We start from the raw sequence: 19,119 nt of genomic DNA, 5'->3' as shown, positions 1-19,119 counted from the left end.
AGGATCTAATTAGGGGCAAGAATATGTCCCAAGGGCCTGCATGATTTGGCACTGCCAAAGGGTCAATGAAGAGTGGAAAAATTGTCTACCATCTGGCGGTGAGGGGGCTGCTTGACCATTTGTGGAAACAGGATGTTCTCTGGAGGGAACAAGAGCTTCTCTGGGGAGGATGGTTAAGGAAGATGCGGGAAGGCAAAGGATGGTCTGTCTATGCCTCCAGAAGGTTCTCAAGATTGATCTGATGTTGGTAGAAGGCAGACCCTGGGGTGGCAGGAGGAAGGCAGTGAGTGGGGAGTTAACTGTTTACGATGAAGCAAATGCCCTCCAGTATTTTTCTGTGGACAAAATGTCCAGCCCATCCTGAGACATGGACCATGCTCCCCCCACCTGGTCAATAGATGCACAGTCCAAGGTCCCAAAGCTGAACTTTCTCACCATGCCAGAGATAAGTCAGCCATTTTCACCCACTAACAATGATTAACCCACCTCTCCCTCCACCTGCTTTTCCCAACATATTTTCGTAAAGTTTGAACTGGGTCACTCACTGAAAAAGGTGACAAGAGTCAGTCTGCCCAGTGTCTACTGTCTACCCCTAAACACCTTACCCCCACTGGTCACTTGGTAGGAAAAAAAAAAAAAGAAAACAAAGACATTTTATTAATTTTTTAAAAGATTTTATTTATTTATTTATTTGACGGAGAGAGAGCACAAGCAGGGGGAGCAGGAGGCAGAGGCAGAGGGAGAAGCAGACTCCATGCCAAGCAGGGACCCCAATGAGGGGGCTCGATCCCAGGACCCTGGGATCCTGACCTGAGCCAAAGGCAGATGCTTAACTGACTGAGCCACCCAGGTGCCCCCAAAACAAAGACATTTTTTTAAAATACAACTGTATCTTATGCAGTTTGAGCTGTCATCCTTCAGAGAAGTCTACCCTGCTCAAAGCCCTGGATGGAAGCTGGGTTTCACAGCTCTGCTACCGTGTGCGGACAGGACCCTCTCTAGTGATGACAGCTGAGTTAGGCAAAGGCAGTTCCTTCCTCAACAGAACCCAGAGCCCCCACCAGAATAGAGGACTTGGATGCAGATGAAGTCCGTATTTCTTTTTGGTAAGAAATTTTTGGCTCCCTTTCCTCTTTACTTTCCTGTCGGCAAATAAACTTGTTCGAGTGAGTGAGTCAATCTTGTTCTTGGAGAAGAAGGTGCCAGGACACTGGAACCAGCCGTGCTTATTTAAAAACAGACCAGACTGTACTTTCTGGCCTCTTTCCTTCGTGTTCTTCCCAAACCAAGATCCCTAAGCTTTTGAGTTTCTGTTTGTGGAGAAAGTGCCTGAGGAGTGCCCAGCTAGTGTACCTGTCAAAAAAGGGGGGGCCTCTATAATTTTCCATCGTCATTGCTTCCCAGATTCAGCTGGTCATTTTCCAGAGGGCGTTAGTAAGTCTTGAGTCATCTCTACTGAGGACAAAATAAGAACTCATTTATATTTGTACACATGGATTCAGCTTTAATTTAAGGATCCTCCAGTTGACGTAGCTGTTAAACGCCTGGCCTCTCTGCCCCACTTATATTGTCGAGGTCCCTGAGAACACGGATTTAACTTTGAATCCTCAGAGAGCCAGGTGAGGCGCTTGGCTCAGGCAATGTTTGTTGAGTTAAACTAGAGAACTTCTTGAAAAGAAAGATGACAGGAGTTAGGGGAAATGATGGAGCCCTGCCTCTAGAAGACAGGTCTCTAAGTGAGTGGATCCTCACCCAAATCTCTAGCAACTCACATACTCTGTCCACAGTATTCACCTCAAATATCCTCAAATCTTTTGAGAAATCTGATAACTCTACAATTTCTCTTCAGTCAGCTTTCTACCAGGCTCAGGTATCTTTAGGGCCTCATTCTTTCTGCACATGATAAAAATTTACTGGAGGTGGCAGGAAGGAGCTGGAAAGTGGAAGGTAAGAACTAGCAAATGGTCTCATGATGTACACAATTGCTCTGACCAAGAGGGTCCCCCTTCCTGGAGGGCAACCTGCCAGAAGGCTGCCAGTATGCCCAGAATGGGTTATCAACTCCATCATGACTCGTTATCAGCACAAGCATTCTCTCTGTGGTTCTTCCAGAAGATAGGGCTCTCGACTGGCTCCCCATCTGTTGAGCACATGATAGAACCCTACCCGACTCAGAGGCTCTGGCTCCTAGCAGCCCCATGGAGACCCAGACAGTGGCCTTTGAATACTTTGTCAGGGGATATGCCCAATTCACCCTTGACTCACCTCAGACCATAAAAACTCCAGTCCCCAGAGATCACCCCAATAGTTAATACTTTCGAGGAAAGCTTATCTGAGTAGAAGGAAGGGATCATCTTTTCTGATGGGGTTTACTGCCTGAGGCCTCGCAGTCCTGACAATGCAGAACACCCCCATCCACAACCCTGCTAAGTATGTGCCTCACCTGCAGCACCCTCACAGCCTCCGCCACCTCCATTACCTGCTCTCTAGGCTAGAGGTACCCGTATAGGGTTGCTTGGACCAGCAGAGCCAATGTGGTCAAGGGCAGTTGGAGTCTGTTTGAGCTGGGTGGGAGCCCAGGGGAGGTGGGGTGAGACTCCAGATCATACCTCCTGGATGACGTTGTAATCATTTCCAGCATGGAATGTTGTCAACCTTTGCTACCTGCTCGTTAGTTCTGAGTTTCTTTTCTTTGTCCCCGATCCACCCCTTACAGGGCAATATGGACTTAACCCATGGGAAATCCAAGCAGGTTTTATTTTTTTTAATTTTTATTTATTTATGATAGTCACACACACAGAGAGAGAGAGGCAGAGACATAGGCAGAGGGAGAAACAGGCTCCATGCACCGGGAGCCCGACGTGGAATTCGATCCCGGGTCTCCAGGATCGCGCCCTGGGCCAAAGGCAGGCGCTAAACCGCTGCGCCACCCAGGGAACCCTCCAAGCAGGTTTTAAAAAAACTTTATTCCCACTAGCTCTAATCTTTGAAAATGTCAATCCATTACCTGAGTCAGCCCCCTGCTCCCTTCAGAGCTCTAGGTGACCCAACTGTGTGAGGTTTGTCTCTGCACTGACACAGGACGATTTTTGCTTGTGCAGCATTGTTTCTCATAACTTGGTATGTTACTTTTATTTATTCCTTGTCTATATCTGTGCCTATAATTAAATTGTATTGACTTCCTGATGAATATATATATATATATATATATACATATATATATATATATCTCCAAGTACAAATGAAAGAAAGCTCAAAATATAGAAGCTCCTCAGGGAGATGCAAATTAAAGCCATAATAAAATACTACCTTACAGTGGCATCTGTCTGGCCCAGTTAAAGGAGTGTGTGAACCTTGATCTCAGAGTCGTGAGTTCGAGCCCAACACTGGGTGTAGAGATTACTTAATAAATAAATATTTTTAAAAATATACATCCCAGGATGCCTGGGTGGCTCAGCAGTTGAGCGTCTGCCTTTGACTCAGGGCGTGATACTGGAGTTCTGGGATCGAGTCCCACATCAGGCTTCCTGTATGGAGCCTGCTTCTCCCTCTGCTTATGTCTCTGCCTCTCTCTCTCTGTGTCTCTCATGAATAAATAAATAAAATCTTTTTAAATATATATATATATATATATATATATATATATATATATCACCTTACAGCTGTCAGAATGGCTAAAGTCAAAACGACAAGAAATAACAAATGTTGGCAAGCATGTGGTGAAGAAGGAACTCTCAAGCACTGTTGGTGAGAATGTAAATTAGTGCAGCCACCGTGGAAAACATTATGAAGCTTCCTCAAAAATTTAAAAATAGAAACACCATACCACCCAGTAATTCCACTACTGGACATTTGCCCAAATGAAACAAAAACAGTAGTTCAAAAAGATATATTCATTCTTATGTTTATTGCAGCATTATTTACAATAGCTAAGATATGGAAGCAAACCAACTATCTAACAATAGATAAATGAATAAGAAGATATACACACACACACAGACACATAGAGGAATATTACTCAGCCACAAAGAAGGATGAGATCTTGTCATTTGTCACAACACAGATGGACCTAGAGGGTACTATGCTAAGTGAAATAAGACAGAAAAAGACAAATATCATATGGTTTCACTTATATGTAGGGTCTAAAAAGCAAAACAAATGAGTAAACAAACACAAAAAGCAGACTCAAACCTACTATGTGGAGAACAAATTGATACTTGCCCAAGAGGAGGAGCAGTGAGAGGATGGGGAAAATGGGTGAAGGGGAATGAGAGATACAGGCTTCCAGACCTCATGGAATGAGTAAGTCACTGGAATGAAAGGCACAGCACAGGGAATACAGTCAATGGTATTGTAACAGTGTTGTACAGTGACAGGTGGTAGCTATACTGTGGTGAACGAAGCATAATGCACAGAGATGTTGAATAACTATGTTGTACACCTGAAACTAATGTTAGATTAGTTTCATTATGTAACATCAGTTTCAGCTACATTCTAATACACTTTAAAATAATACAGTAGTCCTTTCCAGAGTCCCCAGTCACCAATTTGCTCGTGTTTTTATTTAGAACCCCATATTCATTACATTGTTTTTGCATGAACACACATTCATTCTACTGCTTAAACTTATGTGTTAAAACCCCAAAGGTCCTAACTTGGAGGACATTGCATGAATTAATCAGTGCATTCAAAGATGATTACTTCCTGGCCCTAAGATATATAGAATCAACACTAGGAAGAAGGTTTGATCTCCCAAACCAGAGGCACTTCACAGACACTATGCAGTTAAGAATACACAGCAAGGTAGGTGATGGTTCCCAGTACAATAGAACTTAGCGAATATGTTTTTTTGAGATTTTATTTATGAGAGACACACAGAGAGAGGCAGAGACACAGGTAGAAGGAGAAGCAGGCTCCCTGAAGGGAGCCCGATGCCGGACTCAATCCCAGGACCCTGAGATCACAACCTGAGCCAAAGGTAGATGCTCATCCACTGAGCCATGCAGGTACCCCGAACTTAGCATATTTTAAAAGTAATATGTTTAAAACATGCTCACTAGGGTACCAAGACTTTTCTTTGTCCTCAAATAAGTGCACTTGCAGACAGAAAATCAGGATCTTTGCAAGAACCATGGCGGATTTAGACTCTGTCCTGTGTCTCCGGCCCAGTTTCGGAGCCAGGAGGGCAGCCCTTGCACTATCAAGTAGCATGCCAAAGTTAATCATTGGCCCTGCCAAGTACATGGCAGATCAGGCTGTTTTTGTGTGCCTGTTTTTCTATTTTACGTAAATCACCCTGAACATGTTTGCATCAACCTCCTGGTGATGTACCTTTGATCAATAGATTTTAGACAAAAGTGGTTTTTGAGTCCAAAGATCAGGGCTGGGTTGACCTGCAGACTGGATACAGAGTGTATAAAAACAGGGGCAAGGCGCAGGCTGATAGCAGAGCAATCGCCAAGTCTGTAATAGCTGCAAAGGCTCAGCTGTAGGCTGCCTGAGGAGCCAGGGAGTAAGGATGGAGAAAGGAATGGATGTGCTCCATGACTTTGGAATCCAGTCAACGCACTACCTCCAGGTGAATTACCAGGACTCTCAGGATTGGTTCATCTTGGTGTCCGTGATTGCAGACCTCAGGAATGCCTTCTATGTCCTCTTTCCCATCTGGTTCCATCTGCGTGAAGCTGTGGGCATCAAACTTCTCTGGGTAGCTGTGATTGGAGACTGGCTCAACCTCGTCTTTAAATGGTGAGTAAGAGCCAGACAGAGAGGAGATCGGCAAGGGAAGAGGCTGGTATTCTCTCTGGAAATGTCTGACCATCAGAAATTGCCTTCTCCGTGCTAGTCGGGAAGCCACAGGTTACTCCCCTCCTGACTCTGGATCATCTACCTAAAGAGGGAAGACAGCGAAAATCTTGTTGATGAATTGAAGATACAGGCAAGGCTATTTCATATGGATGGAAGGCCAGCCGGACTTAGTGAAAAGTCTAAAGTATATAGGCTATAAGCAAAGAAGCACAGTTGTATTACTTTGAAGCAGAATAGGTAACATAAAGATAGGTGTATGAAAGATGATGTATGAAAACAGGAAACAAGTATATAATTTAAAAACCCACTGCATGGAGAAAGGAGAAGTAACCCAGAGAACTGGGCTCTAACCCTTGTTCGGCCACCTACCAGCTGTATGTCCTGGGAAAGTCAGAGCAACTCTCTGAGTTTCTGTCTTACAATCTGTAAACTTAAATTATCCTTGGGAGCTTAATAATAATTCTAGTTAACATTTATTGAACATTTAGTAGGTACTAGGCCATGTGCCAAGTGCTTTTCTGTGAGGTAGTTACTACTGTATTATAGATGAAGAGACAGAGCCATTACGATAAGGGACCAGAACTAGATCCACATGGTGGTCAAAGGCAGAGGCAGCATTTTAAGGCCAGACAGGCTAGTTTCAGAGGCAAAGCTCTTAAGGATTATGCTGTATTCATTGCTGACAAATTGACTTTTTCAGGGAGCAGGAGGAAGCCAAATTTTAATGTTTGTCAATTTCTCTGGTGTATATATTCCTATTGGGGCCACTTTTGATGGGTCAAGCTTGCAAAAATCCTGAATATTTTACAATTGTCAGCCAATACCATATGATTCTAGCTCATTAGTGGCTTGGCCTCTATTTCCTCATCTAGAAAATAAAGAGCTTGGGCCAGCTAAAACCTTTACCATCCCTAAACTATCTATGTCTACTGTCAAGTGATTCTGAAGACCCTTCTAGCTCTAATATTCTTTGGCCATAAACAATAACATCCTTTAGTGTCCAAAAGAAAAAAAAAATTGTCTTGGGTTGAGAGGCTCAGGGCATATCGATGTGGTTCTGAAACCTCTATTGAAAAATCTACTAAGTTTCGTCTGTAATGTCCCCTATTCAACAGCATGACCCTAAAAATTAAACAGATAAAGTGTTATTTTAAACATCTGATCTCAGTTGAAGAACCATGGACTTTCTCTGAGTTGGCGCAGGTCAGAGTTAGTGGCTGTCTGATTTCGGTGAAAAATCACTATTCCACCCCTGGAAGGGCTGACCCTTGACACCTGTTTCCACAACAAAAACGTATCTAGTACTTTTAAAGGGAAGTCTGAGTTACCCTGCTCCAAGGCAGAGAGGATACAAAGTGAGTGCCAGAAGTTATCTATGTCCCTACACAGAGCAATTCCTGCAGCAAAGAGGCCATATCTCCTGATGGTGCTTGTCCCTGGGGCTAGTGCATATTCTCTGATGTCAGAAGAAACCCAAGACTCTCTGAGACCTGAAGAAAGAGTATAGGGACCTGGCAGGATTTACAAGTCCAAGTTGCAAACTGTAGTTCTGTATGTGTCCTTCCAGGACAAATTCTTACTGAGGTTTTTAAAAAAGTCACATAGCTTCCATTGATATGCATTTTTTTTAAGATTTTATTTATTTATTCATTAGAGACACACAGAGAGAAGCAGAGACAGAGGCAGAGGGAGAAGCAGGCTTCTCGTAGGGAGCCCGATGTGGGACTCCATTCCAGGACCCCGGGATCATGTCCCGAGCTGAAGGCAGATGCTCAACCGCTGAGCCACTCAGGTGTCCCCATTAATATGGATTTTTAGGATCTTGGGTTTATTTCTGTTTCAATAAATAATACATCAAAATGGTTCAGAATTCAAAAGTTATATAAAGGATGTACCAGAAAAAGTCTCCCTCCCTTACTGCTCTCCAGCCATCCAGTTCCTCTTCTTGGAGGCAGCCAAAGCTAACAGTTTTCTGTTTAGGATCACATGAATCTTCTCCTCAAATGACTCTCTCGTCTCAGAAGTGTGGGCTTCAGACAAAACGGTTCTTTCAGGGAAGGTGGGTGGGGGAACAGGGTAACTGGGTGATGGGCATTAAGGAGGGCATGTGATGTGATGAACACTGAGTGTTATACTATATATTGGCAAATGGAATTTAAATAATTTTTAAAGGGGTTCTTTCAGTAACTCCAGATACTGGTTCTGCTTTTTTACAGGATTCTGTTTGGACAGCGTCCATACTGGTGGGTCATGGACACCGACTACTATAGCAACACCTCTGTGCCACTGATAAAGCAATTTCCAGTTACCTGTGAAACTGGACCAGGTGAGAGTCCCAGCCCCTGAGACAGAAGCTGGGTGGACCTGGTTCACTGTAGCCACCTATCAGCATTCATTGTAGACAAAGCTGTCTTTGAGGGGACATGAGGAGAGCCACTCCTTCAAGCTTTAATCATGGTCTTCAATTGGGTACAACTCTTTTTTTTTTTAAGATTTTATTTATTTACTCATGAGAGACACACAGAGAGAGGCAGAGACATAGGCAGAGGGAGAAGCAGGCTCCATGCAGGAAGCCCGACGTGGGACTCGATCCTGGGTCTCCAGGATCACACCCTCAGACCCAGAATCACAACCTGAGCCAAAGGCAGATGCTCAACTGCTAAGCCACCCAGGTGTCCCGGGTACAACTCCATTTAATTTAATTCAAGAAGGTCTCCCTGAATAACACGTTACTGCTACTTTAGAAATCTGCCAATATTTCCAGAACCTAAATTGCTAATCCAGAGAGATAAGGGTACTGTTCTGGGCAAAGGACCTAAGAGAGTAACTGTATGATGGCCCTTTGTCCAGGGAGAGAAAGCAGTAGAAGCCTAAGCCCTTGGCTATCCTTCCCTGAGGCTTAGACAAGTAGCTGTGCAAATGATAGATTTCCCTTCTTAGTAGACACTGGAATATCCAACCCCTTCACTCACCCTTAAGTCTCATGCTGGCATCCCTTCCTCAGGGACCCTAACCTTGACTCCCAAACTAGGGCATGGCCCTTAGCTATTTGTTCTCACAAACAATTTGTTCACTTTAGAGGATATTTGTTCATTCAGATGTTATTTATTGAGCACCTACTCTGTGCCAGACACTGTTCTAGGTACTTGGAGTACCTTAGTGAATAAAACAGACAAAGATTCCTGCCCTAGTGCAGCTGAAATTTGAATGGTGTGTGTATGCACATGCACACACAATATACAAAATCATAATACACAAGTAAAATATATAGGATATTAGAAGACATTAATGTAGATGAAGAAGAGAAAGAAGAATAGAAAGAGGAGAGGAGGGGGAAGGAACAGAGAAGGAGGAGGAGGAGGAGGGGGAGGGGGAGGAGGAAGAAGAAGAAGAGGAGAAAAGGAAAGGCAAGGCTTTATCTATGAAATTCCCTGGAAAGCAGATTCAGATTAGATTAGCACACAGGAACTCATACTCCACATGCATTGCTCCTGTCTGCAACAGGAGCATGCAGGAGCAACGCATGTGGAAGGAAGGAACAGTAGCCAACTGGGCAGGAGAAGTCTAACTCAGATTTGGTCTCAGCCAAACCTACAGGGGAGTTCTGAAACTGGGGACGGCCTTTCAGAGTTTGCCCTGAATCGAGTCAGGAGAATCAGGCCCTTATGCCCCAATATAGAGCGGTGATTGGGTGTAGGCTGCCCCTGGGGAGATGGTAACCCTGATCAAAATGGCTTTGTTTAGTCCAGGGCAATCCTCAGAGAGGGATGAGAGCTGAGGGCCATCCATGACCACATTCTCAACAGCTGGAAAAATAAGTTCTTCAGTCTAGAAGGGAATCTGGGTGGCATATCTCAAGACCTTCTATCTTTCAGGATAGAATGATCAGGAAGTATTGGTTGAAGTATTAAGTAAGATGGTCAGGGTAAGACTCCCTGAGAAGAGAGGTTTGAGCAAAAACTTGAAGGAGCCAAGGAAGTTAGCAAGTAAATTTCTGGTAGAAAATATTTCTGGCCAGAAAGATCAATAGCACAAAGACTCTGAGGTGGAAGTATGTTTAAAGGAGAGGAATGAGGCCAGTAAGACTGGAACAGAGTGAGTAGCAAGAGTGGAGGAAGTGATGGAGGCCAGATTGATTTGCAGTTACACACTCAGTATCCTGATTCTTGGTGTAGTTTCTAGACTGTATTTAACTATAAGAGCTGGGGCCTTCTCTGGTTTTACTTGCCACTGTACACATACACACACTCCAGAGCCTATTACAGTTCTGGTCAGGTGGTAGGAGCCCAATAGATATTTGTTTAATAAATGACTAAATGGATAAATAGATGGATGGCAGGATGGGTGGATGGGTGGATGAAAGGATGGAAAGATGGGTGGTGGATGGACAGACGGATGGATGGATGGATACAGGACAACCACTAGAAGTGTCCCAGATGGAGACTTTTCACCTTTAGTTCATCCATTAATCTCTTCCTCACCCTTTAGGGAGTCCCTCTGGTCATGCCATGGGTACAGCAGGTGTATACTACGTGATGGTCACATCTACCCTTTCTATCTTTCGGGGGAGAAAAAGGCCAACCTACAGATTTCGGTAAGAATCAGCACTGGGGTGTGGGCGGTGGAGGGCAGGAGGTAACTTTCTCTGCACCTGACACACCACTTGCTCTTCCTCACATTCCCCACAGCTAGCCCACCCCCTCTTGGGTTGGTACTGAGCAGAGTTGTGGCATTTCTGCTGAGGGCAAATGTTAGAGTCACAGAATGTCAGGGCTGGAAGGGACCTATGAGAGCAACCCCTCACTTTACAGATAAGGAAACAAGGCCTAACACGGGAAAGGAACTTTCCATGATCAGACAATGTAGTACTGGCAGGGTTTCAATAAAATCCCATTTCTAGACCAACCAAAGAATCGCCTTGTCCAGGTCACAAAAAAAGAAACATAAGATGTTCCTACTACAGAGAATTTCTGTGCATGCAGCCACTATGCCAATCCTTAAAATTATACACATATAAAATCAGGAGGTTAACCTTCACATGTGCAAGGATTCACCAAGTGACACGGTCATCTCTGAGCTTTTGTGTATGGGCTTCAGTTTACAAAAATGCCACTGACTGCACCTAAGTTTGTCAGACTCAAGCATTCCCGCCAGGGCTGTTCTTGCTAAAGGATGTGTGTCTGGGTTCTGTTATGACTGCCTCTTCTGTTGCAGGTGCTTGAATATCCTTCTGTGGTTGGGATTCTGGGCTGTGCAGCTGAACGTCTGTCTGTCCCGAATCTACCTTGCTGCTCATTTCCCCCATCAGGTTGTTGCTGGAGTCCTGTCAGGTATCAGCTGCTTTGGCTCTCTCCCTTCTTCCTCTCCTATCCCATGTCTCCCTAACTGGGACGAAAATCCCAGCATTCCAGTCATGTTCTGGGTGTAATTGATGCTGTTAGCTCTTCAGAGGGTTGAAAGTTAAAGGTGGGTGAAACTATTCATTTCTACAGGAGCCCCCACATGGACACAATTAAATATGTTTCGGAAAAGTTGCAATACATCAAGTTAACTTACCCAATTGAATTATCTTGAAATTTCCTTACTTTCATATTCCTTATTTCTTCAGTTGGAAATCACCCCTAGCTTAGGTTCTTTTTCTTTTTTTTTAGGTAGATTTATTTATTTATTTATTTACTTATTTATTTATTTATTGTGGGTGGAGGAGCAGAGGGAGAGGGAAAATGAATCTGACTCCACGCTGAGTGTGAAGCCAGATATCAGGCTCAATCTCAGGACCCTGACATCATGACCTGAGCTGAAATCAGGAGTTGAATGCTTAACTGACCGAGCCACCTAGGCATCACAGCCCTTAGTTTAGCTTTAAGGGAATCTACCAAATTTGACAAATTAATAGTGTCCTAGAAAAACTCTTTACTTGGGTAAAGAGGGTAAAATTAATTTGCAGACTTACAGTTCGTCTTTCTTATAGGTTCAGAATTTTGTTTTGTTTTGTTTAATATTTTATTTGTTTATTTGAGAGACAGTACGAGCAGGGGAGAGAGGTAGAGGGCAAAGGAGAAGCAGACTCCCTTCTGGGCAGGGAGCTGACATGGGATTCAATCCCAGGATCCTGAGATCCTGACCTGAGTCAAAGGCAGACGCTCAACAGACTGAGCCACCCAGGCGCCTCTAGGTTCAGAATTTTGAATAAGTTGATACCTAAACAATGCAGGGGTTAGGAGCATTGACCCCTACTCCATGCACTCGAAAATCCACATATAACTTTGATTTCCCCAAAACTTAACTACTTATAGCCCACTGTTGACTGGAAGCCTTACTGATGATAATAATAGTCAATTAACACACGTCTTGTATATGTATTATATCCTGTGTTCTTACAATAAAGCAAGTGAGAAAAAAGAAAATGTTATTAAGGGACGCCTGGGTGGCTCAGCGGTTAACCGGCTGCCTTCCGGCTCAGGGCATGATGCTGGAGTCCTGGGGATCGAGTCCCACATCGGGCTCCCTGCATGGAGCCTGCTTCTCCCTCTGCCTATGCCTATGCCTCTGTTTCTCTCTCTCTCTCTCTCTCTCTCTCTCATGAATAAATAAATAAAATCTTTAAAAAAAAAAAAAGAAAATGTTATTAAGAAAATCAGCAGGGGTGTACCGCCTGGGTGGCTCAGTTGGTTAAGCATCTGCTTCAGTTCAGGGCATGATCTCAGGGTCCTGGGATCAAGCCCTGCATCAGGCTCCCTGGTCTGCAAAGCGTCTGCCCTTCCCTTTCCCTCTGCCCCACTGCTTGTGCTCTCTCTCACTCTTCTGTCTCCCTTTCTCTCTCAAATAAATAAATAAATAAATAAATAAACAAACAAACAAACAAATAAATAAATAAATCCTTTAAAAAAAATCTGCAGGAACAGGAGCACCTCGGTCGTTCAGTCTGTTGGGCAGCTGCCTTCAGCTCAGATCATGATCTTGGGGTCCCAGGGTCAAGCTGCATGTGGGGCTCCCTGCTCAGTGGGGAGTCTGCTTCTCCCTGCGCTCTCCCCCCTTCTCATGCTGGCTCGCACTCTCTGTCTCTCAAATAAATAAATAAATAAATAAATTTTTAAAGATTTTATTATTTATTCATGAGAATATACAGAGAGGAGACAGAGAGAGAGGCAGAGGCACAGGCAGAGGGAGAAGCAGGCTCCACGCAGGGAGCCCAACATGGGACTCGATCCGGGGTCTCCAGGGTCATCCCCTGGGATGAAGGCAGGCGCTAAACCGCTGAGGCACCCGGGCTGCCCAGATAAATTTATTTTTAAAAAAAGATTTTATTTATTTATTCATGATAGATAGAGAGAGAGAGGCAGAGACACAGGCAGAAGGGAGAAGCAGGCTCCATGCCGGGAGCCTGACGGGGGACACGATTCTGGGACCCCAGGATCGCGCCCTGTGCCAAAGGCAGGCGCCAAACCACTGAGCCACCCAGGGATCCCCCAAATAAAATCTTTTTTAAAAAAAGATCAGCAGGATGAGAAATACATTTACAATGCTCTGTATATTTATCAAAAAAATCTGCATGTAAGTGGACCCTCCTACTTCAAATCCATGTTGTTCAAAGGTCAACTATACTTGTATTTTCTTAGATCCCATTTAGAAGGGGCGGAAAAGACTTAGGTTAAGTATAAGAAACTTTACTTTGTGGGAGGTACTGGAATATAAGATCTTAGGGAACTTGTAGAATTCTCCCCCTAGAGATGGGTAAGAGCAGAGCATGGCAGCATTACAAGAAGTGTGTTGAATACAAGGGAGGTAATGGTTTCATGACAACCACAAAATAATACAGCATTTACCACTGGGTACCATGTTTGAGGAAGAACCCAGAAGCCATGTTACATGAAAGACCTGAGAATGTTTAGGTTAGAGATGAGACTGTCTTCAGATGTGTTTTATAAAAAGGCTGTAGCTTTACAACTTAACTCTTACAGAAATAACGAAGACCAACAGATGGCATTAGAGGGGGACACATTTCAGCTTAGCACAAGGAAGAATTTTTTATAATCAAATCCATTCAAACATGAAATGGGCTGCCCGAGTGGGAGTGAGCTCTCTACCTCTGCAAGTATTCAAGTAGAAACATAAGGACCCCCAACAGGAAACATGCATGCAATGGGAGAATGTATGGGACATGACTCTTCCATCTGAAAGAGTGTATGACTAAGGACAGATTGGAGTCACATAGGAGAATAAACCAGGTGACTCTCTAATCTAGCATCTGTGATTTAATGCCACAATGGCAGGATGGACCATATGTTACCTATTGCTCCAAACACTCCCCACCTCTGCGGCTGAAGGTCCAGAGTCTTCCCTATTTCTCACAGCCATTCTTTCTTCCACGCAGGCATTGCTGTTGCTGAAACTTTCCGCCACATCCAGAGCATCTACAATGCCAGCCTCAAGAAATATTTTCTCATTACTTTCTTCCTGTTCAGTTTTGCCATTGGATTTTACCTGCTGCTCAAGGGGCTGGGTGTGGACCTCCTGTGGACACTGGAAAAAGCCAGGAGATGGTGTGAGCGGCCGGAATGGGTTCACATTGACACCACACCCTTTGCCAGCCTTCTCAAGAACGTGGGGACCCTCTTTGGCCTGGGGGTGGCTCTCAACTCCAGCATGTACAGGGAAAGCTGCAAGGGCAAGCTTAGCAAGTGGTTCCCATTCCGCCTCAGCTGCATTGTGGTGTCTCTCATCCTCCTGCACCTCTTTGACTCTTTGAAACCCCCATCCCAAACTGAGCTGATCTTCTACACCTTGTCCTTCTGCAAGAGTGCAGCAGTGCCCCTGGCATCTGTCAGCCTCATCCCCTACTGCCTTGCCCGGGTCTTCGACCAGCCAGACAAGAAGTCTTTGTAAGGCATGTGGAGTCTTCAGTATTCAAGCCAATGACTGTGCCAATCATCGAGGTGGCTGGGGTCTTGTGCCAGCCCATTTTGAGGCCAGAGGTGCTAGAGTCAGCTCAGGTAACCCCTTCCTCCTTTGCAATTCTAATTGTATTGGGTGGGGTGTTTGTTTTTTTGTGTTTTTTTGTTTTTGTTTTGTTTTGGTTTGGTTTTTTTGGTTTTTTTTTTAAAGCTAATAAGGCTAGTTGAGAAAGTCTTATCTGTTAGTTGGGGTGTTCTGGATTTTTTTTTTCCCCTGAAAACTTACTTGCTCTTCTTTTAGATACACAAAAGCAAGGCTTCCAGGTAGGGCCAGCTCACAATCCCAGGCTGGGGATCTCAGCTCAGGATTTTCTACCTGTCCCCATCCTTACAAGAAAAGGGAAAGGAGCAGTGGATTTGATAGAGAAAGAAGAATGGATTAAGAAAGACTTCTTCGTATCCTGCATATCATGCAAATTATGTTACACAAAATCTAAATCGCTTTGATTATATTTGAATTTTTAGGTAAGGGACTCTCAATAGTGGGGGACCAACTTAAAGCATAACTAATAGGTAGTTAATGGGGTAATTCTGCTTCTTCTATGTTTCTACTATATATCCATGGTCTTTGCATTTACCAAGATTTCTGAATGGCTGCAGTGACCTAGATTTGTGCTGGGTCAGAGCATTCAGATATAGTCAGCTTCTCTATCACACTACATCTTCCTCCTTGTCAGCCTAGCTCTGCTTTCCCTAGAACTTTCCACTGGCTCTACATCCTGCTGGACACAGAGATGCCTAAAGGCAGCTCTAGGGTAGTGCTTTTGTATGGTTTAGTCAAGCTCTGAAATCTTGGGCAAAAAGGTGAGGAGAGGGCAAGGAGAGGAAAGGATTCCTCTCTCCAGAAGGTCACTCCAATGTTACTTTTGATTCCTAGAGGGTAAATATGACTCCTTTTTCTATCCCAAGCCAACCAAGAGTGCTCTTGGAGGAAAAGCCAGCTCTTCCTTGCCTGTTGTCAAGTCTCAGCTGATTTGCAGAATATGTCTTTTAAAAATGTTTAAGCCTATTTATTTGAGAGTCCTTGTTTTTGCTACTAATTATATAGTTCATCATATATTACCATTCACACCAACCATCGTGGTCATAACATCTTTGAAAAGAAAAATATATATGTGCAGTATTTTATTAAAACAACATTTTATTTAAGAATGAAGTCTTGCTGATTACTGTATTTTAGATGCAATGCGATCTGAAGGTTCTAATTCTGGCCCAGCTAAATTTCTAGCTCTTTTTCTATTTCCCTAAACAAATAATTTAGTCTCTGTGTACTTATGTTTTCCCTTTGGAGAAAGAAGTCTTGGGCTGGCCAGGAGTACCAGTGGAGCTGGGGGACCCACAAAGTGTCCACAGGGGCACAAGTAGAGTTGAGTGCATCAACACAGGCACAATATCATTGGCCAAGGTTGAACATTAGTTACCAGACCACAGGTTGGCATGAGTTGCTCTAAGGGATCAAGCTACAACTTAAAGGCAAACAATCAGGGTCATTACCAAAGTAAACAATCAGGGAATGTAAGTCATAGCAGCAGAAAAAGACTGGGTAAACTCTGGAATCCAGGAACCCGGCATCAGCAAGGTTTGAGGTTATGGTTAAAGAAAGTCTCAACAGAGCAAGTCATAGCAGCAAGGAATGCTCATAGGAATTATTGAAGTTTTCTCCCCAAATGATCTATTTTTATTCTGGGTGCTGGGCACCACCCCCAAAGGCCTGGACACATCAGCCTAACCCTGCATCTACTGAGGATGAAATCTGCTCACTCACTTCGGAACTTTGGAATGTGTATATCCAGGAAAATTGAGTCTTCCTACTGGATTTGTTTTCTTCAGGGGGCACAAGGCCCCTCGGAGACCTTAATGGTCTTACCAGTGGAGAAGGGACATGATCTTGTTCTGTCTAAACTGAACTCGTTGCTCAGGCCTGGCCCCCATCCTTGATGATTTATCAGGGAGCAAGTCCAGGTTCCTTGCAATAGGATTCTGGCAGAAAGTGAATATTGCCCCTGCCCCCAGCAGTTGGTGAGGTTGATAAGGACACATAATAGATAAAATTACCGAGTACTTATGTGCCAGGCTCTGTTCTATGCATTTTATTTGTTTCTACAATTAATTCACTTAATTCTCCCAACATCTCTGTGAGGTGGGGGCTATAGCTTATCCACACATCACATATAAATAAAAACAGAGAGGGTAGGTATCCTGCCCAAGATGGTGAAGTCAGTTTGACACCAAGCAGTCTGACTCCAGAGTCCACACTCCACCCTGTAGCCCCCTCACACCAATGGGCACCAATAAGACTGGTGGGTATTTCTGGTTGGCTCAATCAGTGGAGCCTGTGACTCTTGATCTCAGCGTCCTGAGTTCAAGCCCCACATTGGATGCAGAGCTTACTTAAAATTAATAAATTATTAAGAAAAGAAGAAAAAAGACTGGCAGCTGTTTGAAACCATTCTTCAGATGCCAGATACAACTTTGAATTCAGCCCAGAAAGAATTTGTTTTCTTGTGGTCAAAGGAATTATAAAACTTAGAATGATCCTCCCAGTGAGCTAGTGTTAGTTTCTAAGTATGAAGATGCCATATTTCAAAGGCAACTTTATAAAATAACTTAGAAGAGGCATAACCATATTAGTTTAACTTTAGCTTTTTTCTTTCTTTCAAAAAAAGAGTCTAAAAGTCATGCTCAGACTATCTGGTCATACAGGAAGCAACTTACTGTTTCTACAATTGAGATAAAACAAAAAGGCAGAAATACCACAAAGAACTTTCAGTATAGATCCATGTACAGAGGCATAGAAAATGAAGAGACTTACATGAAGATTGCTTAAGTCAGAGAATCCACAAAGACAGGACTGCTACCTTTCCTTGGGATTGCTATCTGTTTCCTCGAGAAACAGACGATGCTAAATAAAGGCTTAGAATCTGTAATGGGAAAAGCTGAGCAGAAAGAGTGTCAGCTCATGATCAATTCGTAGTAGCCAGTAGCCAGTGTGTCAGCACATTCTGATTGCTGACCTGTTGCCCAAATTACAGAGGTCTGTTTGCTTTAGAAATGACTTATGAGTCCTCAGGATGGAAGTAAATGTAAGTGACCTATGACAGTTTTAAACCCAAAGCCATGTCATGTTATAGCACAATTTGATTGTTCTAGCAGTCTATCAGTTTTGAGGTGGTACACTTGGGGATCACACACACACACTATACAATTGTGCTATTGCCCTAGGAAAATAAACCCATTAAGAAAATACAGCTTCGGGATCCCTGGGTGGCTCAGCCGTTTGGCGCCACCTTCGGCCCAGGGTGTGATCCTGGATTCCTGGGATGGAGTCCCACATAGGGCTCCCTGCGTGGAGCCTGTTTCCTCCTCTGCCTGAGTCTCAGCTTCTCTCTCTCTCTCTTTCTCTGTCTCTGTCTCTTATGAATAAATAAATAAATAAAATCTTAAAAAAAAAAAAAAAAGAAAATATAGCTTCTGCTGCCAGAGTCAGCTGCTACACCACAGATACACTGAGAGGTTTTGTTTTTAACAATATTTATAATAGCTTTTTAAAAAATTTATAACAACTTTATTGAGATATAATTCACACATCATACAAATCACCCATTTAAAGTGTGCAATTTGGGGCACCTGGGTGGTTCAGTTGATTAAGCATCTGCCTTTGGGCTCAGGTCATGATCCTAGGATACTGGGATTGAGCCCTGAATAGGGCTCCCTGTTTGCTGGGAAGCCTGCTTCTTACTCTCCCAGCCTCTCCCCCTGCTTGTGCTCTCTCTCCTGTTCTCTCTCTCTCTCATGAATAAATAAAATCTCTTAAAAATAAATAAAGTACACAATTCAATGGATTTTAGCATATTCAGAGAATTGTACTACCATGACCACAAACCAATTTTAGAACATTTTTGGTTGGGTTCCTGGGTGGCTCAGTCAATTAAGTGTCTGCCTTTGGCTCAGGTCACAATCCCAGGCTCCCTAACCCTGCTCAGCGAGAAGCCTTCCTTTCCCTCTCCCTCTGCCACTCTCCCTTCTTACACTCTCCGTCAAATAAATAAATAAATAAAATCTTAAAAAAAAAAAAGACTCTTTGGTCACTCTATAGGGGGAAACCCTGTACCCATTAGAAGTCACTTCCACTTTACCCCCACCTCCCAGCCCTAGGCCACCACTGACCTACTTCTTGTTTCATAGATTTGCCTGTGGATATTTCATACCAATGGAATCATACAACATGTGACCTCTTGCATCTGGTTTCTTTCCCTTAGCATTTTTTCAAGGTCGATCGCTGTTGTAACACATAGTAGTACTACATTTCTTTTGATGGCCAAATAACACTCCACTATATGGATATACTAAATTTTGT

At 43.6% G+C, this 19,119-nt stretch overlaps 1 protein-coding gene and 1 long non-coding RNA gene across 2 annotated transcripts; one reads left to right on the top strand and one right to left on the bottom strand.

Moving 5' to 3' along the window:
• Positions 1-3,888: 3,888 nt before the first annotated feature.
• On the bottom strand, positions 3,889-18,001 carry LOC125755820 (uncharacterized). Its single transcript, XR_007413183.1, has 2 exons — positions 17,575-18,001; positions 3,889-5,890 (listed from the first exon to the last, which is right to left on the bottom strand). It is a non-coding gene; the product is annotated as an uncharacterized LOC125755820 (long non-coding RNA).
• G6PC1 (glucose-6-phosphatase catalytic subunit 1) lies at positions 5,332-15,914 on the top strand. Its single transcript, XM_025440197.3, has 5 exons — positions 5,332-5,748; positions 8,025-8,134; positions 10,297-10,402; positions 11,023-11,138; positions 14,183-15,914. Exons 1-5 carry the CDS (start codon positions 5,519-5,521, stop codon positions 14,692-14,694), a joined length of 1,074 nt encoding a protein of 357 aa, XP_025295982.1. The 5' UTR covers positions 5,332-5,518; the 3' UTR covers positions 14,695-15,914.
• Positions 18,002-19,119: the final 1,118 nt, after the last annotated feature.

The sequence above is a fragment of the Canis lupus genome, chromosome 9, assembly GCF_003254725.2.
Source record: "Canis lupus dingo isolate Sandy chromosome 9, ASM325472v2, whole genome shotgun sequence".
Classification (NCBI taxonomy): domain Eukaryota; kingdom Metazoa; phylum Chordata; class Mammalia; order Carnivora; family Canidae; genus Canis; species Canis lupus.
The sequence above is the reverse complement of the archived record's forward strand: the minus strand, read 5'-3'. Positions and strand labels throughout refer to the sequence as shown.

Excerpts from the sequence above, each read along its gene's own strand:
- G6PC1 (XM_025440197.3), top strand. The coding sequence starts at position 5,519 with ATGGAGAAAGGAATGGATGTGCTCCATGACTTTGGAATCCAGTCAACG. Across the intron at positions 5,749-8,024 it reads CTCAACCTCGTCTTTAAATG|GATTCTGTTTGGACAGCGTC; the intron begins GTGAGTAAGAGC and ends GCTTTTTTACAG. Across the intron at positions 8,135-10,296 it reads TACCTGTGAAACTGGACCAG|GGAGTCCCTCTGGTCATGCC; the intron begins GTGAGAGTCCCA and ends CTCACCCTTTAG.